The sequence below is a fragment of the Pangasianodon hypophthalmus genome, chromosome 9, assembly GCF_027358585.1.
Source record: "Pangasianodon hypophthalmus isolate fPanHyp1 chromosome 9, fPanHyp1.pri, whole genome shotgun sequence".
In the NCBI taxonomy this organism is placed as follows: domain Eukaryota; kingdom Metazoa; phylum Chordata; class Actinopteri; order Siluriformes; family Pangasiidae; genus Pangasianodon; species Pangasianodon hypophthalmus.
Genome location: NC_069718.1, coordinates 12298120 through 12324535, shown reverse-complemented (window position 1 = coordinate 12324535; position 26416 = coordinate 12298120). Strand labels below are relative to the sequence as shown.

General features: G+C 38.9%; 1 protein-coding gene across 2 annotated transcripts; it reads left to right on the top strand.

The window, feature by feature from the left end:
* The first annotated feature begins 1943 nt into the window (after nucleotides 1-1943).
* On the top strand, nucleotides 1944-26395 carry LOC113529769 (TBC1 domain family member 9B). 2 transcript variants are annotated; one of them, XM_026919210.3, is made up of 23 exons: nucleotides 1944-2211; nucleotides 4815-4925; nucleotides 5837-5955; nucleotides 6068-6296; nucleotides 6501-6759; nucleotides 6967-7174; nucleotides 7938-8117; nucleotides 8305-8472; nucleotides 9503-9653; nucleotides 13076-13290; nucleotides 13873-13990; nucleotides 14661-14863; nucleotides 15746-15828; nucleotides 15963-16092; nucleotides 16236-16334; nucleotides 16415-16483; nucleotides 18451-18691; nucleotides 19347-19412; nucleotides 19973-20044; nucleotides 21380-21430; nucleotides 21724-21777; nucleotides 22417-22514; nucleotides 23314-26395. In XM_026919210.3, exons 1-23 carry the CDS (start codon nucleotides 2094-2096, stop codon nucleotides 23941-23943), a joined length of 3672 nt encoding a protein of 1223 aa, XP_026775011.1. In that variant the 5' UTR covers nucleotides 1944-2093; the 3' UTR covers nucleotides 23944-26395. The 2 variants fall into 2 exon arrangements, with proteins under 2 accessions (XP_026775011.1, XP_026775012.1); XM_026919211.3 differs by lacking the exon at nucleotides 21380-21430.
* The last annotated feature ends 21 nt before the right edge of the window (nucleotides 26396-26416 follow it).

Here is a 26416-nt window from a genome sequence, read left to right as displayed (position 1 = left end):
TACTCTGACACGCCCATTGCTTTGGAATAGGGTAAATCTGATTTTATCAGACCACATGACCTTTTTCCATTGCTCCACAGTCCAGTCTTTATGCTCCAGAGCAAACTGAAGTCATTTTTTCTGATTAGCCTCACTAACAAATGGCTTTCTTGTGGCCACACAGCTGTTTAGTCCAAATCCTGTAAGTTCTCATCACATTGTGCGTGTGGAAATGCTCTTACTTTCACTATTAAACATAGCTGTGAGTTCTCCTGTCGATTTTTTTACGACTTGACATCACCAAGCGTTTTAAAGATCTCCGATCACGATCATTCAAGATTTTTTTGCGACTACATTTCTGCTGTAAAGTTGACGGTTCACCGCTATCCTTCCAGGCTTTAATAATGCACTGGACATTTCATAACCCAGTTCCAGTGATTTCAGCAATCTACTTAGTTGTTTTCTTTGCTTGATGCAGGCCAACAGTTTTCCCCTTCAGTAACATCTTTTCCACTTCCATGGGATACGTGCCATGGTTGTTTAAGAAATGAGAAGCTACACACTGCATCAGTTAAGGTTAAAAGAATTGTTGCCAGCTGAAATATATTAATCACTGCAGTAATGATCCAATCATAGGCTCTTAAGTATTTGCTTATTTAAATCGAAACAGCGACCTTTTTTTTTAGCCAGGCAGTGTGCGTATATATATACATATATATATATATATATATATATATATATATATATATATATATATATATACATATATATATATATATATATACGTGCAACCAGAGTGAGGAAACAGGCAGGTAAAATCATTTCGGACACCTCGCACCCAGGCCTGTTGCCCTCTGGCCGGCGCCTCAGAACACTGACCGCTACAACAACCAGGCACAAGAACAGCTTTTTCCCACAAGCCATTTCCCTCATGAACAGTTAGTATCTTAGTGTATTACCTCTTTGTGGGTGCAATTTTTTGTGCAATATGTATTACCTGTACATATATCCTTAATGCTTCTGCCATTGCCTTCACCTTGCACATAGCTGTATTATATCTGTACATATATCTATTCCATTTAAGCCCATTGTGTCTACTGTACAGTGTGTGTGTGTGTGTGTATATATATATATATATATATATATATATATATATATATATATATATATATATATATTCTCATATTCTCATATTATTATTATTTGTAATTTTTATTATTATATGTCTCACAGTCTTACTGGTATGTGTATTCTGGGAGCTTCATACCAAGTCAAATTCCTTGTGTGTGTGAGCACACTTTCTGATTCTGATTGTGATACTAAAGTATCAAGACTTTGTGTTAGTGTTGTTAGTTAATGTAATTTAAAGGTTTTGCTTAGTTAAATGTTTTTATTGCAACGGACCCGGCTTTATTTTTTTTTATTTTTATTTTTTATTTTTTTTTTTACAAGATTTTTTTTTTTTACATTTATTTATTTGGTTGTTTGTTTAAATCTTAATGGCCTGTTTTGCTGGAGTCATATAAGCTGCTACATTTAACTTTCATATGACACAATGGAACCAAAATACAGTTTGTAACAAAAAAAAAAGTTAATATTTTAAAGTGTACAGAAAAGTTAGTAAGCTGACCAGTAGCGACGCAGAGGCAGGAAAAATCGAGCGGCGTGCTTTAGCGTAAGTAATTATGTTTTTCAAAATAAAAGCCTGAAATATAACATCTATCTATCTAACACACACAAAAAGCTAGGTTTTTTTAGGTTGTCCAACATTATATCATTTGAAACAATATTAGACAACAATAGCAAAGAAAATTTTTTTTTTAATTAAATTAAATTTTTTTTAATTAATGAGCAGTTTCGTCACGCAGATCTGGCAACCATACCGGAGTGCGAAAACTGTTTTGAAGTGTGTTTTAGTAGCCTGCCATTTTTTTGTGGATGACGTCATCACCCAGTGCCCGCCCTCTCCTGCTCTCGCCCATGTAGACACAAACAGACGCGGCAGGGAACAGTGTGTGTGTGTTTGTTTTGGTATGATTAGCGCTGCTGATTTAGAGTTTAATGTAAAAGGGACTCGGAGGCGCGATTAAAGGAGGAATTTATCCGTCGTTAGGATGTGGATCAGTCCGGAGGAGGTGCTGCTCGCTAACGCGCTGTGGGTGAGTGAGAGGGCCAATCCCTTCTTCATCCTGCAGCGGAGGAAAGGACACGGCAAAGGAGGAGGCATCACCGGTAAACACTCGGCCTCTTCACCGCTCACACACACACACACACTTTCTACCTTTTACATCACTATCTCTGTTACATTTTTGCGTCATGCTATCTTTGCTGCGTTTCCAGCCCTAGCAAGCTGTCCTGCTTCTTATCTCTCCACATACAGCTGTCTCATAGATTTCCAGCTCTTCCAGTAATTCAGAAAATGACAAATCAATAACAAAAGACGACTTGAAGTTACACTAATTAACATTTCACCATGTGACATGGCGTTGACACTCTGCTGTTAGACATTAGCTAGCACTGAGCTAGCTAGGTTTGTTTTGGTTTGTTAGCTGATGCTGACGTGGTGGACTTACCCAAATGAGACGTCTCAAAACTTGTATTTTTAAAAAAAATTTTTTACTTGGTAAATATTTTTGCTGCGCTGCACATATTATACGTTGTCTTAACTATTTAACGTTAATGTTTTTTCTTATTTTCAGACAGAAAAACGCTAACAGCTCTGCTCACTGCAGCTAGCTAACATTAGTCATGCTCATCTGCTTGAATATTCACCCTGTACAGCAAAATAATTCTTTTATTCTATATTTTTTTCCTGTTTACTCACGTCAGCGTGACACGTGACATTTTAAATGTACACATCTGTACAGTAATATCTGTATTACAGGGTATTGTTAAAATGTATTGAATATGCAAATGAGGCGATACGCATTAATTAGCATTTTGCATGGAAAATGTTTTAATCAAATATTGTTTTTTTGGGGTTTTTTCTGTTGTTTTTGTTTATCAACTTGTTATTTCATAAAATTCTTAAACAGTAAAAAAGAAATCCTCCTGTTTTCACATGTAGGTTCAACAAATGCTCGCATTATGTCAAATGTCACTTAAGATCAAAACTAGTTAAGATATTAAGAAAAAACTCACCTCGATCAGTGTAAATGTTGAAAGATGTATTGATCAGCATGTGAAATTATGGGAATGTTCCTCCTTGGAAGGCTGAAAAATAAAGGCACATGACATTTTTAGTAAACAGACAATAAACATGACGTCAGTAACCACCAGATTTACCTTTCACCAGCATTCATCACATTATCTGAGGAAATGTCTGCACATGAAGCACATGACGTCATGTGCTCGGATATTCCAACAATATATACAATATATACTCGATATAGAATGATTTCAGTTACATTCATGCAAGATACTAACAATATGTATAACAATATACATACATACACACACATATATATATATATATACACGTGTGTGTGTGTGTGTGTGTGTGTATACACATATATGAAGTACATGACGTTATGTTCTCAGATATTCCAACAATATGTACTTGATATGGAATGATTTCAGTTAAATTTATCCAAGATTTTATATATATATATATATATATATATATATATATATATATATATATATATATAGAGAGAGAGAGAGAGAGAGAGAGAGAGAGAGAGAGAAGAGCGAAGAGCCAGGGTAAAATTTGTAATGACTGAATGGTGACAACAGTTACCATTTAATGCGTAACGCATGATTAATGAGTAGTTCATGGCTGTAAAGAAAGATTTAAACTGATTGATATATTTTACACTGGCTTTATTTCTGAACCCTTTTTTTTTTTTCTTCGAAGGGTGTTTTTTTTATTATTATTATTATTTTTATTAATATTATTATTATTATTATTATTATTTTTTTTTTTACAAGCCAAGTAATCACTTCACAAATTAGACTAGAGAGAAATCTAAGCAAGCTGGTGAAAACTCTTCCCTTCCTCTATGTTATGCCTTCAGGTAAATAATTTACGTAAATGCGTGTGATAAGGAGCAAGGATCTGTTACAGAATCTGCATTCTGCGTTAGAGAAATCCAGCTAGTTTTTTTAAAAAATATATTCATCAGCTTTGCTACAATTGGACGCAAGGTTCCAGTTATTGCCTGATTTTAGCTTGTAGACTCCCAGAAGCTGTCACTTAATATTATATGATTTGCTCTTTAAAGTAGGAATGCACCATATGACACAACGAGGAAAGCTTTTGTAACCTTAAGAATGCCATGTCATAAAATTAAATTACATCAGAAATTACAGAGGGCATTAGGCAGACATAGAAAACTGCATGATTTAGGCATTAAAGCTAAAAAATGGTGGCTTTTGAGCATTGATATTTGTACAGAACATTGGCTGAAGATGTTCTGTTGGTCTGCTGAAATGGTTTTGCTTTTCTGCATTTTAATTGAATCTGGAAATTAGAGTACTGACGTGTATCCACAGATGGTAGAAAGAGGGAGGGAGGAAGGGAAGGAGGTACTGGTTGTAATGTATAAGATTCCTGTGACTTACACATAAGTAGCCCATTCATGCAGACATCTGAGTCAGTCAAACAAAATAAGCAGGAAAATGCTTGAGCGTGGATGAGTGAAGGAGGAGAAATTTTTGCAGTTAACACAGGGTTATTGACTCAAGCAGTGAACTTTCCACACTGCCTAACACTATCTGTCTTCTTTATATAGCTCCTTAATCTGCAGTAGGAGATAAAAGTGTGGTGTATCTTTGAAGAATGTAAAATGGTCTTTCTCTTACTCCTTCTCTCATCTTTTCTCTCCCTCCCTCAGGCCTTCTGGTTGGGACTCTGGATGTCGTGTTAGACTCCAGTGCTCGTGTCGCTCCGTATCGAATCCTTCATCAGACAGGAGACTCGCAGCTCTTCTGGAGCATTGCCTGTGGTCAGTAATCAGTTTCCTCCCATCAGGAACAGTCACACTCATTTGCAGTTTGAACAGCTTGACAAGATGCTCTGACTGTTTCAGGTCAAAGAAGATTCTGTAACATGAATCATTTGATAATGCAGCTTGATAATAGCTAGCAGTGTGGAGGGAGGGGGGGTTGGCATTGGTTAGGATTATTTTTTCCCTGCATGTGTGTTCAGAATGACGTAGTCAAACAGCAGAAGACATTAAAGCCCTGCTCATGGCAAACATGATCTCCTTTTTCATTTAATATGTTCAAACAAAATAAACACATTCATTTCTATCAGTGAATTCACATCAAGAGTGGCTCTGCCACATTATAAGGATGCATCGTTCTGTATTTTTAGAGCTCTGTCAATTTGGATGAGATGAAGACCTCTTTAAGAGGTTTATTCAACCTCTCAGCCATGGCTGAGTAGACAATAATTCTTGCATCTGACTAATTTGCCTGTTGTGTTTTTAGGGACTGTGCTACTCTTAGACTGTGATTTCGCCATTATGAGTCATTATGAGTTACTGTAAAACCTGCTGTTTGAGCTCTTGTATGAGCTGCTGTTTTTATTTATTTATTTATTTATTTATTATGTTTAAGAGAAGGATGATAAACTCAGTGTAATTACTGCTGCTTATAGGCTTATTTTTAGTACTTCTGGGCTTTTGCAAAGTGTTTCATTAAAGGCAGAAGCTATTGCATTTTTATGGAAGATGATGGCAATAACAAGAATTGTGTTTTAAGTGATTGTTACTGATGAATCCTGCACAGTATAGCCAGTGTCATGGACTCACAGGGTAAAAAGCTAAGTTAAAGCTATCATGTGACAAAAATGGACCGATTGCCATTATCAGTTTGCGTTGCTGATAATTATTGTATGTGTATATGTCATCAGGCTCATCTCGCAAGGAGATAACAGAACACTGGGAATGGCTGGAGGCTAATTTACTGCAGACTCTCTCCATTTTTGACAACGATGAAGACATCACTACTTTTGTCAAGGGCAAGATACAGGTGAGCTCTCGCGAATGTTGTTCACATTGCACCAGTCCAGCCTCAGGCTTATAGACCTGGGGAGACTCCGGTAAGCAACCCTCAGTCAGTCTATGTGTGTGTGTGTCTGCAGGGCATCATTGCTGAGGAGAATAAGAGCCGGCAGGCACAAGAAGACGAGGATTGCGGGAAGTTTCGGGAGGCGGAGCTGAAGATGCGGAAGCTGTTTGGGATGCCGGAGGAGGAGAAACTGGTTAACTATTACTCGTGCAGCTACTGGAAGGGTAGAGTGCCACGTCAGGGCTGGCTCTACCTCTCAGTCAATCACCTGTGCTTCTACTCCTTCCTGCTTGGAAAAGAGGGTGAGATAGTAAGAGAGAGGAGAGATGAAAGGGGAAAGGAATTACAGAAGAAGGGAAAGCATTTAATGTAATTAGGACAGAATGAATGAGCAGTGTTCTTGACTTAATGTCATTTATTTCAAAGATATGCGTCACTTTGGGCCATGGGGAAATGCTTCCTGCATAGTGTAAAAATGCATTATTTCTTTCCTTCTGCCTCTTTAGTGACGTTGATAGTGCAGTGGACGGATGTGACTCAGTTAGATAAGAACGCCACGCTGTTATTCCCAGAGAGTGTGCGTGTGAGCACTCGGGACACGGAGCACTACTTCTCCATGTTCCTCAACATCAACGACACATTTAAGCTGATGGAGCAGCTGGCTAACATCGCCATGAGGCAGCTGCTGGACAACGAGGGCTTCTCTGCAGACCACTCGCTCCCCAAGCCCTGCAAGACCCTCAAAAATGTTTCTGCACTCAAAAGGTGAGTTTTTTCTAAAAATGTCTGGTATGCTGATTGAAGGAGATTTTCTTCAGTGTTACTTACAGTGTTACTCTCACCTCCCTGAACACTGTTCTGTCTTGTTGATCCCTACTGTTATGCTGAGTGTTCACTCTCACCCCCATAGTAAGTGTGAATGGTTAAATTGGCTTGTGGAGTGAATAATTGTGTTTGTCGTTTTGTTTTTAGGGACTTGGACGCACGGGCGAAAAACGAGAGATACCGAGCTCTGTTCCGGCTGACGAAGGACGAGCGGCTAGACGGTCACACAGACTGCACTCTGTGGACGCCTTTCGCTAAGATGCATGTGGTTGGACAGATGTTCGTCTCCAACAACTACATCTGTTTTGCCAGCAGAGAGGAAGACCTGTGTCAACTTATCATCCCACTTAGAGAGGTAAGTGCGCTCACAATCACTGTAAGATCAAATTGTAATTTATGCAATATCACTTTTACAGAAGACGACGAAGAACAGTCCTAACAGTTACTACAGCACTACATGTTTGGACCTCTGATAACTGAATTAATAATGTATAAGTGAAAAGCAATGATTGAAAAAAAACACTCTGACCTGTTTGAGAATTTCATTTTTACTTTATTTTTATTAAGTGAGATGTCTGTTTCTTCTACACCAAGCATTGGCCTTTTCAGTCAATGACAATATTCAGACTATTAAAGCAAAATATTTTTAATACGTGTAAATAAGTAAGTAATGGAAAGTTATGTTGGAACATTTCAATTTGTATTTTCATACATATTTATAGATCTTGGCTGAGACATTCCTAAGCTGTTTTTATTCGCTTGAGCATTAAGAGAAGACCCATAAAACATTTGAATTTTTATGTAGAATATTCATAAACAATATATTCTATAAGAAAATTCATTCTTCATAGTTAAACATACATTGTCAGTTTTTCATGTATACTTTAATACTTATATTTACATACTTTCATACCTAGAGAATTTACACTTTCTTTCACTCACACACTATGTGAAGATCTGTGAATTACTATGAATACAGCTTGCATAAGTGAAAAGCACCAATAGCAATACAACATATTACAGTATCTCTGTCCTTCTGTTTGTTTCCTCACCCCTACCCCTCACTTCTCTCTTCTCTCTCCCTCTCTCTCTCTCCCTCTCTCTCTTTCTCTCTCTAGGTATCTATAGTAGAGAAGGCTGACAGCAGCAGTGTTTTGCCTAGCCCTCTCTCCATCAGCACTAAAAACAAGATGACCTTCCTCTTTGCCAACCTCAAAGATCGTGACTTCCTTGTTCAGCGCATCTCAGACTTCCTGCAGCGAACGCCTGACAGACTCTGTAGCATGACTGGACAATCTGTGAGTCAGTCAAGCAAAAAAAAAGAGAACTGTTAGTTAAAGGCTTATTAAACACTGTCTCAAAATAAAGTCTGTACTCTGGAAGTTGTTGGCAGGTTCTGGTTGAAAATGTCATCTTTGTCTATACAAAACTTTTGATTTAAAATGAACAGCAGTATGCTTATTTCAGTTTTCACTCTTCTGACAGGAGAGTCCAAGTCCCAGCACCCCTTCTTCCCTCCCTCCAACACCACCAGTGCTGGGGTCAAGTGAGGTCACTCAGGATCGCTACTACAGCTCCAGCCTCCCTACGGCCAAGCAGGGTCTGCTCCACATCTACCAGAAGGGCCGTCCTGAAGACCTGGGACCCAAAGCGGTTAGCTCTCAATGATAATATTAACAGTTTTTCACTAGTAATAGTTTTAGTTTTTAACAAAAGTCCATCAAAATTAAGTTATTATTTCTTTATATTTAATTTCAGTCACTAGAAATAATTGCAGTTGTTAAGCTGAAACTGTAACAAAACAAACTTACTAAAGAGATTAAAACATTTGTTAACACAACACTGCTACACTCAGTAAAACATTTATTTTCTTCTTTCGAACAGCCAACTTGCATTTACAACATAGGAACAAATGTTTAAAATGCAACGTGTGTGATGTTGGCACTCTATATGTTCAGAATACAAATAAAAATGTGTCGGTCCAGTTGTGCAGTACAAATCAGCAGGTTTGGAGAAATAAATCCTCACATTTAATGACCAGTGTTGCCTTTTAGTACCCCATTAAAGTCCCGATCTCACCAACACAATCTGCTGTGTTTGAAGAGAACCAGTAGTTCTGTATTATTCCTTTAGCTTCACAAACCCAGCATATATGAGCAGAAATGCTTAAATTTTTTTTTGATCATACTGGATTGGAGGGTTTTCACTGTACAGATTAGGATCCTTACAAATGCTGTGTTCGCTGATAAGGTGAACACTGTAAGTGATGTGCGGCAAAGCATAAATTAGGCCATTAAGCACTAAGATAGATAGGTCTTAATGAGAATTAACATTAAAAATGCATGAGTTCTTGTAAGCTAAGGGGCTTCTCCACTTTAGACTCCACTAAAGACTCACTGTTATTTAGCTGAACAGACAGCAGGTGAGATTCTCAGAAAGATACCATATAGCTTAATGGTCATTCATACACTACTACAGCTAATTCAAGAATAATATAACACATACGCGCAACCAATTTTTATTTAAATAATATATGCTTACTAATGTCTTTTCATCGCATAAGTTATTAATTTTGATTTTCCTAAAATGAGTATGTGTATGTGTAAACTTATGTGTATGTGTAGACTTAATGAAAGGAAATCCTGATAATTTATTCAAACCCTCTTTTCATTCATTCATTTAGACAAAAGAGAAGATGAAGGAAGAATCCTGGAATATCCATTTCTTTGAGTTTGGACGAGGTGTGTGCATGTATCGCACGTCTAAGACACGCGACCTGGTCCTGAAAGGGATTCCTGAGAGTCTGAGAGGAGAGCTGTGGCTACTGTTTTCAGGTAACTATTTCTCCCTAACAGCAGGGGGCACCTCGTTCGTCTTATATTTTGAAAAGAATAATGACGAGATTTCTTTTGAAACTTGTTTTGACAGCAGACGCTGGCATAAACTATATGAAATAACACTAGTACTGATTTGATTAAACATTAGGCAGATAGTACTCATGTCTAGTCACAAATTACATGAAAAATGAGTAGCTCTGGTTTTGGTGGCATTACTAATTAATATTTACATGTTGATCACAGATGGGTCACTGTTATATCTGAATTTGAGCACTTGGGTTAAACCCGATCACGCTTTTGATTCATACATAAATCCAAGCTGTGTTTAAAACCCACGTAAACACGGCCTCTATGAACCTCTGCTATTTATTCATGCTGCTAGCAGGGCGATTAACTGGGCGTCATGGTAACCACCACATTCAATTATGCCCTGTTCTGTGACTCACCCTGATCACATGACCTGCTATCATAAAATCAGAAATGCACGCACTGCATTTTATATGCAGCATACATGTTTTGGAAGCTTACTTGAGTAATCATACCAGGGTTCTGGCTTTTCAGTGTCTTTGGGATGAGGTAAAGTGAACGTGAAGTGATGTGTGGCCAAGTATGGTGACCCATACACAGAATTTGTGCTCTGCATTTAACCCATCCAAGTGCACACACACAGTAGTGAACACACACCCGGTGCAGTGGGCAGCCTTTTTTGCTGCGGCGCCCGGGGAGCAGTTGGGGGTTCGGTGCCTTGCTCAAGGGTCTCAACTGGTAGAAGAGCCAGTTTGCTGTAAGACTGTTCAGCTGTCAAGTTTGCAGCTACTGTGTGACTCGGTTACTGTTTACGGTTACGGTTTTGTTACTGTTATAGTATATTTATAGTATGAGCCTATTTAAGCTCCCTACAACACTTGGTCAGGCTCAATCCCAAACTGTTTCCTGTTCACTTTATATGCTCCCTACATGGGGTATGCCATAATAGTACTGTAAAAAAAAAAAAAAAAGGGTATCTTGAAGAGTCTCTTAGAAATGAACTGCTTACATGTTATAACACGTTTAGTTCAGCTCTATTGTTTGCTTTTATGTTTAATTAGAAATCTGATACTAGATTAATGTGTTTATTTAATTCATTCATAATAGTGCAACTTTTTTCTGCAAGATGTCATTTCCATTGATGTAGTGAATCCAAACAAAAGCTAGGTCCTCTATTAGAAAAGTTGTCATGCAGTTTAGCCTATTCCCTTTTGTGGTTAACCCTTTTCCCCTTCATGAAGTTGCTGTGGTGTGACATAATGGCACGTGAGTCCATGTGAGTCCATCTAATAGCACTATAATTACTTTGTCCAAAAGAGAGAAATAATCGCCATAAAAGTAAGCATTAAAAATGAATCAGAAAATTCTATTTGCTTCTTATTTCATTTTTTTTATCAGGGCAATATTATAGTTTTTGTTTAGGTTTAGTCTTTAATATCATTTTAGTTTATTTTAGTTATTTAAGTTTACTTTTTGACATAAACTTCCTGGACAAAAAAATAAGTCCTATCCATCAAAGCAGCGACAGATTCTACAGTGCCTGTAGGTTGTTCATCTGGATGTATGTAATTAGCTGTTGGGCAAATTCTGTGTTTCATGTCCAGGTAGACCACAATACTGACACTTCCATGTTCCTAGATGGCAGATGTAGGATGCGTAGGGCCAAAATCTGTGTGACTTGTTCAACAAGCCTGGTGAAACAGTTTAACACTCTGACTGGCCTGTAAAATCAGTGGGCCATCAATCCCATGGAAAGTGTGTGGAATTATTTGGATTAGCAGGTGAAACACAAAACAGGTCATAAACATGAGCTGAACTGCACATATACAGAGGAAAAGTGGGCTAAAGTTGAAAGGAATTATTTTAGTACACTGGTGGCATCTTTACCTTACTGAATTTGTGCTGTTCTTCATGTGATGGAAGATGTACCTGAGCATTACAGAAGAAATTATGCATGTGAATTTTTTGTCCAGGGAGCTTATGTCTTGTATTTGTGCATTGCATAAACATTTACCCTGGCTTATTGCTTTAGGTCAGATCAGCACATAGACATCTTTCCTCCTCCATATCACTGTTCTTTTGCAAGACTGGAATGTAAAAATGTGACTATTTTTAGAATGGTTTTCATTCCATAATTTAAATTACAGTCAGGTTAATAAGTATATGGACAGTGACACAATTTTCGTAATTTTGCCTGTGTACACCACCACAATGGATTTGAAATGAAGCGATCAAGATGTGATTGAAGTGAGGACTTTCAGCTTTAATTTAAGGCTTTTAACCCTAGGTGACTGACTCTGCCATTTAAGAACATTCCATTTCCAAGCTCTTAAGTTGCTTTCGCGGTACGTTTTGGGTCATTATCCACCTGTACTGTGAAGCACCGTCCTATCAGTTTTGCAGCATTTGACTGAAGTATACTGAAAGTGTAACTCTAAACACTTGAGAATTCATCCTGCTACTTCTATCAGCAGTCACATCATCAATAATCACCAGTGACCCAATTCCATTGGAAGCCATACATGCCCATGTCATAACACTGCCTCCACCATGTTCGACAGATATATCATGAGCCCTTCCTTTCCTTCTCCATACTCTTCTCTTCCCATCATTCTGGTTCAAGTTAATCTTGCATCAGAACTGGTCAAGCTTTTTTTTTTTTTTTCTTTTTTTTTTCTAATCTGGACTTTCTGTCCTTGAGTGTTACCAGAGGTTTGCATCTTAAACTGTCTATATTTACATTCATGAAGGCGCCTCTTGATTGTAGACTTTGACAATGATATGCCTACTTCCTCCAGAGTGTTCTTGGGGTTTTTCTTCAACAAGGAAAGAATTCTGCATTCATCCATTTTAGTTGTCTTCCATGGTCTTCCAGGCCTTTTGGTGTTGCTGAGCTTGCCAGCGCATTCCTTCTTTTTAAAGATGTACCAAATTGTTGATTTGGCCACTCCTAAAGTTTCTGCTGTCTCTCTGATAGGTCTGTTTTGTTTTTTCAGCCTAATGATGCCTCCTTCACTTCACTATTTATGATTATGTTAGTTTGCTCGATTACTTTTGAGCCTGTGAAAATGGAGAGACTCTGTAAAAAACATGGCTGTAATTCCTAAACATTTAATGCATTATTTTTGTTAAACCCCTTGAATTAAACCTGAAAATTCACAATTCAATCACATTCTGATTGCTTAATTTCAAATCTATTGTGGCAAAATTATGAAAATTATGTCACTGTCCAAATACTTATGGAACTGACTGTAGTTTCTATTTACTGCTCCTTTGACAGCCTCTGAAGGTACTCTTGTAGGTTTATGTCTAACACATTTACTGACTCAATAACTGCATCAACAATGTAGTATAACTGATAGTTCATGCAGCCACTTCCTCTCTCCCTGCAGGTGCTCAGAATGAGATGGTGTCTCACCCAGGCTACTATGCGGAGCTGGTGGAGCAGGCCATGGGCAGGTGTACTTTAGCTACAGAGGAGATTGAGAGAGACCTGCATCGCTCCATGCCTGAGCACCATGCCTTCCAGAATGAGATGGGCATTGCTGCTCTCCGACGGGTACTCACTGCATATGCATACCGCAACCCGGGCATCGGCTACTGCCAGGTATGCAGACGCACACACACAAAACATAAAACAGTACACACTCAGTGCCCATTAAACCAGTGTTTGCACAATGTGTTTGAAATACCTGACCTTGAATTTAGCTTTCTGAAATCAAGTTTTAAATGAATAAATGTACTCAATGTTTGATATTAGAAGGCAGCTCTGATCGTATCATTTGGCACAAGATACGTTTGAAAAGATGACAACATGATGACAGAAAATTAAAAAGGTGTGCTTTAAATGGCCTTGAAAGTTTTGGAATTTTATTTACATTATTAACATGTGTATTAACAAAGAACATGATACTAGGTCACATGGAAAAACTAAGATGGCCAGAAGCAAGAACACAAAGTAGAAAAATATATATACACAGCATGAATATATATATACACAACTGAATACATGAAAACCAATAATCTAGATGTGTAAGAAAAAACAAATGCAAAACAGTAACAAAAGCATGTGATGCTTGTCACCATGGTAACCACACCATGAAGGGGGAATCCACGACACATTTTAATTTTAATCATGGGAATACCAAATTATTTTGTGTGTGTGTGTGTGTGTTTCTGCTTTCCGTAGGCCATGAATATAGTAACGTCAGTGTTGCTGCTGTACTGTACTGAAGAGGAGGCGTTCTGGTTACTGGTGGCTTTGTGTGAACGGATGCTGCCTGATTATTACAACACCAGAGTTGTAGGTCAGTCACAGACGCACACCCACAAAAGGCACATTTTGTGTTATTGTTTGGGAGAATACTACCTGAGACACTACTATCTACACTACACTATTATCTAGCTCAGCAGCATGCACACACCCAAGGTTCTCCTGGCGTCAGTGATCTACTGCATTTAAGATATATAATAACTTTCACTCCGTAATTACCAAATATTTTTGTGTAGGTGTCCACATATCTGTGGGTTTATACACTATATAAAAGTTTGTGCTCACCTGACCATCACACCCATATGTGCTTGCTGAGCATCCTATTCCAGATTTAGTGAGGTCAGGCACTGATGTCGGGCGAGACAGCCTGGGGAGCAGTCGGCCTTCCAGTTCTTTCCAAAAGGTGTTCAGTGGGGTTGAGGTCAGGGCTCTATGCAGACCTCTCAAGTGCTTGCACTCCAAACTTGGCAAACGGTTTTCATGGAGCTCGCATTGTGCACAGGGTCATTGTCATGCTGAAATAGATTTGGGCCTCTTGGTTCCAGTGATTGGAAATTGTAACAGTACAGCATTACAAAGACATTCTAGACAATTGTGTGCTTCCAACTTTGTGACAACACTTTGGGAAAGAACCACATATGGGTGTGATGGTCAGGTGTCCACAAACGTTTGGCCATATAGTGTATATGAATGTGTCTTGTCAGGAGCACTGGTGGATCAGGGTGTGTTTGAGGAGCTGACACGGGAGTGTTTGCCGCTGCTGTATGAGCACATGCAGGAGCTGGGCGTGATCTCCACCATCTCCCTGTCCTGGTTTCTCACACTCTTCCTGTCCGTCATGCCGTTCGACAGTGCTGTGTTGCTGGTGGACTGCTTTTTCTATGAGGGAATCAAAGTTATCTTTCAGGTGAGAGCATACAGGTCAGACCATGATATGGTAGAAACAATAAACAGTACTGTAGGCTTTCAAACGCACAACTGTGCATTTATCGTGTAATATCTGTTATCAAAGTAGGATGTCCCTGTAGCTGTTTTTAAAGAAGTGTTTGTCACATGTTCTAATTTTTGGTCTGCTAACAGAAATGTATCAACCACATACTTTCATAATTTCTTGGCCAGCGGACCATTGTGTTGCTTCATGTAGGAAAATAGATTTTAATAATTTAATGTCACTTCATGTTCACATTCACATTTCTAAATTTGACCAATTTTATAATGAAATATAAACATGAACAAATATTACATGTCACATCACAGTTTCCAACCAGTGCTTAATGGAGTCTGTTTTTCTTTCTGTGGCTGAATCTTAAATGCCATTTTAACGGGCATATAGAGCACTATGTGCGTTCTACAATGCTATTTTATCGTATCCTATGTAGTGAGTTTATATAGTGAATAGTAAGCGTTTTGGTATTCTGCTTAACTGTGTGTTAGGAGGCCTTAAATAAAATAAATTAAATAGAATAAATTATTATTACTCTGTGAAGATGGAGAAGATGCTGAATTTTTAAAAATGTAAAATCAAGCTATATATCAGCAACGAGAAATGAGAATGGAGGGCAAAGAAAGGAAACAAAATAATGCTTCTTAGCAATTTTCTTCACTTAAAGCAAGTTTGACAGTTTTTATGTTTCATGATTTATGTGATAGGAGTGCATACTGTATCTCTGTATAGGCTCATTAATATTAATAAATTCAAAATACCACTGAAGTATACAAGTATTAAAATACAATTTTTAAATGAGTTTGACAGCCAGAGACTGATGCTCTGTGTTTCTCTGCACTTTAGGTATCATTGGCCGTGCTACACGCTAACATGGAGAAGTTGTTAAACTGCACAGATGAGGGAGAGGCCATGACCATACTTGGAAGGTCTGTCTGGGGTCAGAAGGCAGAATTCAGTTGTAATTACTGTAGCACTGTATGAATAAAGATGCTGAATGCATGTAAGCCAGTCAGTGTAACTCATGCAAGGACAGAAAACAGTAAATCCCCTTCTCCCTCAGGTATCTGGATAACGTTGTGAACAAACAGACCGTGTCTCCGCCCATCCCCCACCTGCATGCCCTGTTAACCAGCGGAGATGAGCCGCCACCTGAGATTGACATATTTGATCTCATTAAGACGTCCTACGAGGTGAGAAAAAGAAACTCATCCACAGAAAGTCAGACTTATACATGTTTATCCCTTTCTGCAAATGTCTCATGAATAATGTTCCTTTTCTGTTCGCTTTCTTTTTTCCTTTTTGGTTGTTTTTTTTTCTTTTCCTCTTCACGTAGAAGTTTGGAAGTCTCCGTGCTGATGTCATTGAGCAGATGAGGTTCAAACAGCGATTAAAGGTCATCCAGTCTTTAGAGGATACGGCTAAGAGGAGTGTGGTGAGTGTCTGTGCTCTTTTTGATTGATTTAAATCCAGTTCATGTGTGTGTCGTAAGACTTCTCTTGTGTGTGCGTGCAGGTGAGGGCCATCATGACGGACTCAGCCTTCAGTATTGAAGAGCTGGAGGAGCTGTATGTTCTGTTCAAGGTAAGAACACCCTGTCTGTTCAGGTCAGTGTGTGTATGTGTGTGTATGTGTGTGTATGTGTGTGTATGTGTGTGTATGTGTGTGTATGTGTGTGGGTGTGTGTAAAACTTTGTTATAAACTGGTATCCCTGCATGACTATGGGGGAAACATACTATGTGCTGTATGCTCTATGCTAGGGAAGAGAATAAATCTCAGGAAGTTATTCTATTTTAATGCTCATGTCATTTGAAAAAGACTGATGAATTGTAGACAATATTGCTATCCATTTGGTGTCACTAGATTCTTGGTGTTTAGGTTTGGTTCACCTTTTTCCTGTCCTGAAATGAGTTCTGCCCTTCTGAAATATGGCTTCTCAGCTATATAGAGCTCCACCCCTTTTCCCTAAGAGGCATCCTCCAAGATGGAAAACTGAATGCCCTGCTTGTCTATTATGTCTAACATGAGATTATACCATGGAGGAAATGTAGAATATACACTCACTGTCCACTTTATTAGGTACACCTGCACATTCATGCAGTTATCTAATCAGCCAATTATGTGGCAGCAGCACAGTGCAAAACACAATGCAGATACACATCAAGAGCTTCAGTCAGTGTTGACATCAATCATCAGAATGAAGAAAAATGTTGATCTCTGTGACGTTGATCATGGAATGGTTATTGGTACCAGATGGGCTGGTTTGAATATTTCAGAAACTGCTGATCTGGGATTTTCATACATAACACTTTCTAGAGATTACACAGAAAGGTGCAAAAAACAAAAATCATAGAGTGAGTGGCAGTTCTGTGGGTGGAAAAACCTTGATGATAAGAGAGGTCAGAGGAAAATGGCCAGATAGGTTTGAGCTGCCAGGAAGGATATAGAAAGTCAAATAATCACTCTTTATAACCGGGGTGATCAGAAAAACATCTCAAGCACGGTTGCGCAAAACATCAAACCTTGAGGTGGAAGACTACATCAGGTTCCACTCTTGCCAGCCAAGAACAGGAATCTGAGGCTACCATGGGCACAGGCTCACCCAAACTGGACAGTTGAAGATCACCTGGTCTTTTTCCAGTCTTCAACTGTCCAGTTTTGGGTGAGTCTGTGCTCTCGATAGCCTCAGATTCTTGTTTGTGGGCTGACAGGAGTGGAACCTGATGTGGTCTTCTGCTGTTGTAGCTCATCCACCTCAAGGTTCGATATTTTGTGTTTTGAGATACTTTTAGGCTCACCACAGCTGTAAAGAGTGCTTATTTGAGTTGCTATAGAATTCCTGTTAGCTCAAACCAGTTTGATCATTCTCCTCTGATCTCTCTCATCAGCAAGGTGTTTCAGCCTGCTAACCCTCTGCACACAGGATATTTTTTGTTTTTTGCACAATTCTGTATTAACTCTAGAGACTATTGTGTGTAAAAATACCAGGAGATCAGCAGTTTCTGAAATACTCAAACCAGTCCATCTGGCACCAACAACCATGCCACCGTTAAATTCACAGTGATCACACTTTTTCCCCATCCTGATGTTTGATGTGAACATGAACAGAAGCTCTTGACTTGTATCTGCATGATTTTAAGCATTGTGCTGCTGCTACACGATTAGCTGATAACTACATAAATGAGCAGGTGTACATGTGTTTCTATTAAAGTGAACGGTGAGTGTATATTACATTTGAGTGGTGGTGCTTAAGTAATTGTAGCTAACCAGAGCATTTTTTTTGTACAGTGCACTTGTACAGTGAGGTGACATTAAAATATAATCTATATATTGACTTCTTTTTCTTCTTCTTGCCAAAGTTCTTGCTTGCCATAGTTTCAAATGAAGTACACCAGCCATAGCAAAGTTTACCTTGCAGCTGCAGTTTGTAGACACTAGGGGGCTCAGCAGAGAGCTACTCAGTTAACAAAGCATTGTCTGATGTCACCCTTTCCCTGACAAATCCAAACATGTCTCTCTGGCCAGTTTCTCACTCTGTTATTTTCACCAGGCCAAGCACATCATGAGCTGCTATTGGGGGGCGAGTAGCTCTGCTGCCGAGCGCCATGACCCGAGTTTGCCCTATCTGGAGCAGTACCGCATTGATTGTGGGCAGTTCATTCAGCTCTTCTCAGCCTTGGCACCTTGGAGCTGTGGCATGCACACTTCCACACTCGCTGCCCGCTTATTTCGCCTGCTTGACCACAACAAAGACTCCCTCATCAACTTTAAAGAGTTTGTCACAGGCCTGAGTGAGTGCAGGGCTCATTCCTCATCTCAATATTTAATGATATTAACATTATCATTAGACTATGTGACTGTTTTCCTTTGTCATACATGTTAGAATAAGCGACATATAGGATATGCTGTCATTTTTTTTATGTCTGCTTATTAATAACACAAATGCAAATATTAAAATCAACCATTACAGGAAATTAAATCAACATTCAGTAATCATCATACTTGTGAACAAAACAGATGTGATGGCAGAAATCACCTAATTATAGCCTAAGTGAAACCTGTCCATATTTTCCAAATCATAAGAAACATTTTTTGCTCCCCAGCAGGTGCTATGGTGCTATTATTTGCCTCTTAGCAGCTGCGTAATTATACTCCAGTGAGATTTGTAGAATGGAAAATACAGTAATAATGTGATCTGTGTATAATTACACATTGCTTTGAGAATTGAAGCACAAAATCAAAACAAAACTTTAAAGAGAATAAATGAATGGTTAACAGTTGGCTCCTTACAATAGCACAATAGCATAATTCTGTTTAAGTTCTGAGTTCTGTTTAACTTGGTTCAAAACCATGAAGACCACACAGGAAGACTCAGTTTGACCACATGAACAAGCAACATTTACTATTGTCTCTGAAGAAACTCTGTGTTCATTTTCTCTGTTTCAGGTGGGATGTATCATGGCGATATGACTGAGAAATTGAAGCTTCTGTATAAATTACACCTGCCTCCAGGTACCGACACTCGCACTCGCGCAACAAACATTAAAACTGACTAGCTGACAGCTGGAGGCATTATTAAAGCAGTTTGTTTATTCACACTCTTAAGTGCTTTTTGACCACCCTGAGAAAATTCTTACTCAAACACAGATGATTTTAAGAAGGCCTGCTGAAGCCGGAAAGTGTGTGTGAGCCAGTGTGTTCACACTTTCTCAGCCTTCCTTAGCTATACAGGAAATGGTAGTGCACCCTGAGAAAGCGTGTTCACTGCTGTCAGCACACATTCTTCTGCTTTTAGCATGTTTGTGTGATAGTGATGTCTGTGAAGGTACAGCCAGCTGCTTTCCTGAGAGCAGGGCTCGCACTCATACAACATACTTTAACCCAGACGTTTCTGAAACTAAATACGAAGCAGACAAACCCACAAACATTGTACATTGTGTGTGTGCACGTGTGTGTGCGTGTGTGCATGAGCATGTGTGTGCATGAGCAAGTGTGTGCATGTGCATGTGTGTTTGTGCGTGCGCGTGTGCGCGACGGTTTAAAACTGCTACTGACTGTTGCTGTTCCTGCAGCTTTGTGCCCAGAAGAGGCAGAGTCTGCACTTGAGGCCACTCACTTCTTTACTGATGACGACACACCGCAGGGTAAATACTCACTTACATATACACATACGTGATATAACACACATATACACTATATGTCCAAAAGCTTGTGGACACCTGACCATCACACTCATATGTTTCTTCCCCAAACTGTTGCCACAACGTTGGACGCACACAATTGTCTAGAATGTCTTTGTATGCTGTAGATTTACGATTTCCCTTCACTGGAACTAAGGGGCCCAAACATGTTCCAGCATGACAGTGCCCCTGTGCACAAAGCAAGCACCATGATTAAATGGTGTGCCAAGGTTGGTGTGGAAGATCTTGTGTGTCCTGCACAGAGCCCTGACCTCAACCCCACTGAACACTTTTGGGATGAATTGGAATGCTGACTGCACCCCAGACCTCCTCACCTGACATCAGTGCCTGACCTCACTAATGCTCTTGTGCCTGAATGAGCACAAATCCCCACAGCCAAAAGTTCCAAAATCTAGTGGAAAGCCTTTCCAAAAGTGTAGAGGTTATTATAGCAGCAAAGGAGGACTAAATCTGGAATGGGATGTTCAAAAAGCATATATGGGTGGGATTGTCAGGTGTCCACAAACTTTTGGCCATATAGTGTATGTACAATTACACTTGTGGTGTGAAACTATGACCAGCTCCTCAAATGCAGCCTTGTGATAAACACATAGTTATCATTTTGAAAAAGGGATTTAAAGCCCCTGACAATTTATTTTCATGATAAGAAACTCACTACTATCTGTAGCTCCTGTGGTGAACTTTCCCACTCGAATGGCCTCTCTGAGTCTGACCATCATCACATTTTTTTACAAAACAAATATTGGCACAGAGGCTACACTATGATGAGTCAGTTGCAATTTTAATTCATAAGATTAGAAGTCTAGATGTAAATTGACTATGCATCAGTGTGGAAGTAGACAGTTAAATGTGAGCATGGTAAAGCTAAATTTTACCCTGAAGTCACACTGTTGCAGTGCAATGTATAGCTTCAGCTATTATTAAAAAGTATCCATTTCTCTAATGTAGCCTTATAAACACCTAAGTGACAGTTACTTACCGTCATTAAAAATGACTATGTTGGCTTAAAATCTTTATATGCATTCAATATATACTGTTTAGATTGTATTGCACTAATCTTGCATGTGCCTCTGTATGAAATAGTCCAGTCCTACTAATCAGCACTGTGATGAGTGTTAATCTTTGGACTTTGCCATTTTTTTTTTTCCACATACTTTGTCTGCTCCTTCCTTTTTTTTTTTGGCTTGCATCTTTCTCTTGCTTTCTCTTCATGTCTGTCTTACTCACTCTCCTTCATCATCTGCTGTCTTTTTCTCCTTTCTTGTATAACCTCTCCAGATCCTCCCTCCTTGTCTCATCTAGACTTCCTGGTCCAGGAAGTCACCTCAGGTTTGTGTCCATGATCTCAGAATAAAAAATGCTGAGCATGAGCTTGATTATGTTTGTTTTTCAGATTAAGAGTTTCCAGACAAGCTCATGTAGTTATGTTATCTAAAATGCAATTTCCTGCTTTCCTGTCTTTCTTCTATCACACTAAAATATGAGTTTCTAATTAAATGAGCATACAGATTTATTACCATCTTTCCTTAACATCCAACATAATAAGACATACTTAGCTGAAGTTATTGTAACCATGCATTTGATTGCTCTTGTTATTACATTATTACTGTTTTCTGCTGCAGGTGAGGAGGCGAAGGAGGTAGCTGACACAGGAGGAGATTCTGAAGAGAAGAAAGGTAGTACCACTACTTTGCTGCCTTTTATACAGTAGATGTAAAGATTCTGCACACCCTTATTGATTGAATTATTAGGAACAATTAAAAATAAAATAAAAAGCACTTATAACACCCTTTTTGCATAAGTGTGCACACACCTCTCAAGACTTTGTGGAAGCACTTTTTGGACTTATAATAACAGGAAGTCTTTCTATCAACTTTGCACACCTGGATTTTACAGTTTTTTTCCTATTCTTCCTTGCAAAAAAAAATTAAGCTCCTTTAGGTCCATATGTCACAACTACAATTAATAATTAATAAGAGTGTGTCGACTTCTTGTATCCACTGTATGATCTTGTTTTTTTTTTTTTTTTTTTTTTTTTTTTTTTTTTTTTTAAAGACATGCTGTATATTTTTTTGGCAATTGTAGATTCTATTTTCACATTCACAGAATTTAATAAATCACAGCTTTACCCAGGGACACGCATAGCGAAAGCAGTATCACAGCTTTAACTATAAGAGCCCCTGGGTATTGAAAGTCATGACCTAAAATGAGCCAGTACTCACTCGTTTAAAATGTTATCCATAACTACCATTAGTCTGTAGTTATAACTGCTGTCACTGATGGGGGATTCTGCTGTGCTGCTTCTTGTGTTTCAGAGGAAAAAGTAAAGGACTATAAGTATTACTTGAGAATGTGGGCTAAGGAAAGGGAACCCAAGAAAGAGACCATCAAAGATCTGCCCAGAATGAACCAGGTAAACTTAATTACTCAGTATGTTTACATGTCCAGAGTCCACTGATAGCTCACAAAATCACCAAACCACTGAACAGGAAGGAAGTGAATAAAACACAAAAATAGCTGTGCTGTCTGTGATGGTGACTGCTTGTGGAGTTAGTTGCATAGAAAACCCAAAAGATATCTGAGACACACTAAACTCTTGAGCAAACTCCACTTCAGTTTTATGTAGTTACTAGCAGAATGGAGACATGTCATGCCTAATGTAGATTTGGACTTATTTGTATGCAGTGTTCAGTCCATTTGAATTGAACCTGGGTGCATTTATCCATTTGGTGTAATTAATTAGAGCATGATCATAGTAATCATATTTACATGCAGACTAAAACAGTGTGTCTGAGATTGGGAGACGTTAACTCATGAACCCTATTTGACCGCCGATTCAACCCAGTTGTATGAAGTGACGATTGAATGAAAGATTTTCCTAAGTGTCCAGCCATGTTGTTTCACAACCTCCCCTCAGCAAATGTTTTTCTGGTCCACATCTGTTGAGTACGAAACCAGAGGTATATTAACTGTAGCTGAGAACTACACTGTATACCCAAAAGTATGTGGACACCTGGCCATCACACCCATATATGCTTGCTGAAAATCACATTCCAAAACCGTGGGCACTAATATGGAGATGATGGTCAGGTATCCACATACTTTAGCCATATAGTGTAATAGCTGAGTGTATGGTCTAAGATGGTGTGTGGGGATGTTTTATTCCAGTGCACCTGTGATGCCTCATGTTTAATGCTCTGTTTTGTGTTCAGGAACAGTTTATTGAGTTGTGCAAGACGCTCTATAATATGTTCAGTGAGGACCCTCTGGAGCAGGAGCTGTATCATGCCATTGCTACGGTGGCCAGCTTATTACTGCGCATTGGAGAAGTGGGCAAGAAGTTCACCAACAACGGCAGCAAGAAATGTGATGCACAGGCTCAGCCAGTGGTAGAGACTCCAGGAAAAGAGGACAGTTTTGGAGAGGCTGGATGTTCCCTGGTGTCGAAGGCTCTGGCAGAGGCCCAACTGGAGACCCTGCCTCCTCCATCCAACGGGTCAGACGAAGATGTAAAGGACGACACTTCCATTTCATCCTACTCTGTGGTCAGTGCCGGTTCTCTGCAGTGCGAAGACATCGCAGACGATACAGTTCTGATCGGTTGTGGAGTGGGTGGAGCTGGAGGTGGGAGTGACAGTAGGCGTGGCAGCGCGCCGGATGGCGATTGGTCGATCTCGTTTGAGCAGGTGCTTGCATCGTTGCTGACCGAACCGGCTCTGGTTAACTACTTTGAGAAGAAGCATGACATCAGAAGCAAGATGGCTCTCTGTAAGGCTCAGAGGGCTGTAGAAAGACAGATCAGTTCGTCCAGCGACCATGAGCTAGCTCAGCTCTCCACCTGAGGTTTAAGCTAATGGCTGCCACTAATGAAGGTGCATTCACTCTTATTTAGAGATCTGACTCTAATTATCACTAGTGCATTAATGATCACACTCTCATTCTCACCACTTTCAGACGTACAGTAAAGCCTATAGGTCTGCACTTTTGCTCATGTGGCGTTTGGCCTTCCAGGTTGAAAAAGTGAGCACTGTTTGTCTGCTGTTTGCATGTAACCTGATGGTTCGCTACTCTTCAATCTGAGTCCAGCCTTCAGTCATTGCACTCAAGTTTTACGTAGACCAACATTGAGTTTATGTTGCATTTTTGTTTACCTCTGACTAGGCTATGTGGCATTGTACCAGTTACTCGAGTTGTAGCCTTTTCTGCACCTATATATTCTTCAATTTTGAGTCTTTTTGAAGGATCATTATCACCTAACATAGTGTGGAAATACTTTACCAGCACACTATCTTGTTCAGATCTGTAATATGAATACTAAGTTTTACTTTATTCTTTATTACATATAGTCTGAAATCTTCAAAGGTAGTTTTGCACTAAGTGTCATATTCAAGCTGTGGTTTTAAAATAAGAAGTGTCCTTTGTCAGAACAGGGTTTGCTGAAATCCAATTATGGTTTTTCTTTTCTTTCTTTTTTTTTTTTAATTTGTTTGTTTGTTTGTTTTTTTCCTTGTTTTTTTTGGGGGGGGAGGTGTTCTGAAGCGTTCTGTTACGATATTTGTGTTTATTTCTCAACTTTCTTATTCAAAGTCTCAAATCACTGCTTTACTGAATTGGCTTGTCAATGTGGAAAAGGAAAAAAGCTGAGGAATGAGGGACAACAAAGTTTAGCATCTCTGCCTTGCCCTGATCATTCTGTTGTGCTGATCGTAATCATTTATTAGTGGTTCAGCAGTTAGGGCCACCTTATCATTACAATAGCAGACTTCTTTTAGATATTGCAAGAACTCCTACATTAGGATCCATATCCCAGCTTTTATTTAAGCTAAAATGACTAAATCACTTTAGTTTCGGTATTCTTTAAACACTCGTATGTCACGCAAGTACAATCAAAAATGGCTAAATGTTATTATTAACTGTAGTATCTAAAACTAAATCTAAACTGATCTATAATCAGCTTTCAGCCCCTTGTTCTCCCATCCTTGACCAAGTTCGTACAGTCAGTAACTTTGTCATTTGCTTTACAGATGTGCAGCATTTCTGCTCAGCACTAACGAATAGTTATGTTTCATGGTTAGAAGCTGTATCTTGTATAAAATTTTTTATTGCTAAACATAAATGTAACAGTGTTTTTACTGTCAGATTACTCTACTTTTGTTCCCACCCCCCACAGTCCATAGCTTGCCCTATATAATTTTAAGTGTTAGCTTTGTACAAATTAAATTGCTTTAAATAGACCTCACTGCAATTCACATGTGTTTTATATGCCAAAATGTAGGGCTTAATTGCAATTATTAGTTCTCTGAAGCTATACTTTATGCTAGTATTTAAACTCCCTAAATGTCATATAATTGAGGCCAACAAATAGACATTCCTGAGGTGCATTACAAATCAGAATCAGACATGTTCAGAAATAGCAGTGTTGACATCCTCATTTCCAGCATTAAGCAGAAGTCTGTTCAGTTTACATCACCTTTGAAACACTAATTCCTCCAAATTCCAACCTCTCCTCGTTTCAATTTCTAACTATTCATATCAAGTGCAAAAAGATGTCTTGTTTCGAAACATTTTGTGTTCTGCCAGCCATCTGGGCCTGCTTCAGTTTGATCTAACCTCTTGTTTAGTTTTTAGGCCTGCTGCATATCCATTCCTCAGGTACTATTGAGCTTTAACCGGTAGGTTGCTGAGAAGAAATGATAAGAATACTCACGTTTCACCAGAGCAAATGATTCTGGCCATATTCTGTCAAAACAAGATGAAAAGATTCAGGAGGCAGTGAGAGGTCAGATGCCGTTTCATTATTCTGGATCTGAGCAAATAGGAGTCAAGAAAAAAAGCACCTGCTATAATTTGCAGGCAATATACTGCATATAATCAATCCACTAAAATCCTGTAATTCTACTAAGCATGTGTAAATGTACAGTCCAGTCAGATCCCTACTATGAAACATGTCTGTTCCGTTGCTGTGTGTGTGTGAACTATATTGTAAATGGCTTTCAACACATTGAGCGAATGCTTCATAATAATTTTCATGCTTCACTGTGAAAGTAACCAGTATCATTGGCTAAAAAAGCTTATTAATGCACATTTATATGATTGTTTACTTTCTTGTCCTGGATTTCACACACACATATTTTAATTTGCTTCAATATATTATATGATATATTGCTGTCACAGTAATACCTACAGTATTTAATCCATACTACTTGTTATTTGCTCATTTAAACTGTTTTTAAAATCTGTTGTCATTGATCAGTACTGTATTATACTGTGTAATAAATAAACAAGTTACGTGAAGGCTCGTGTGTTTGTCCACAC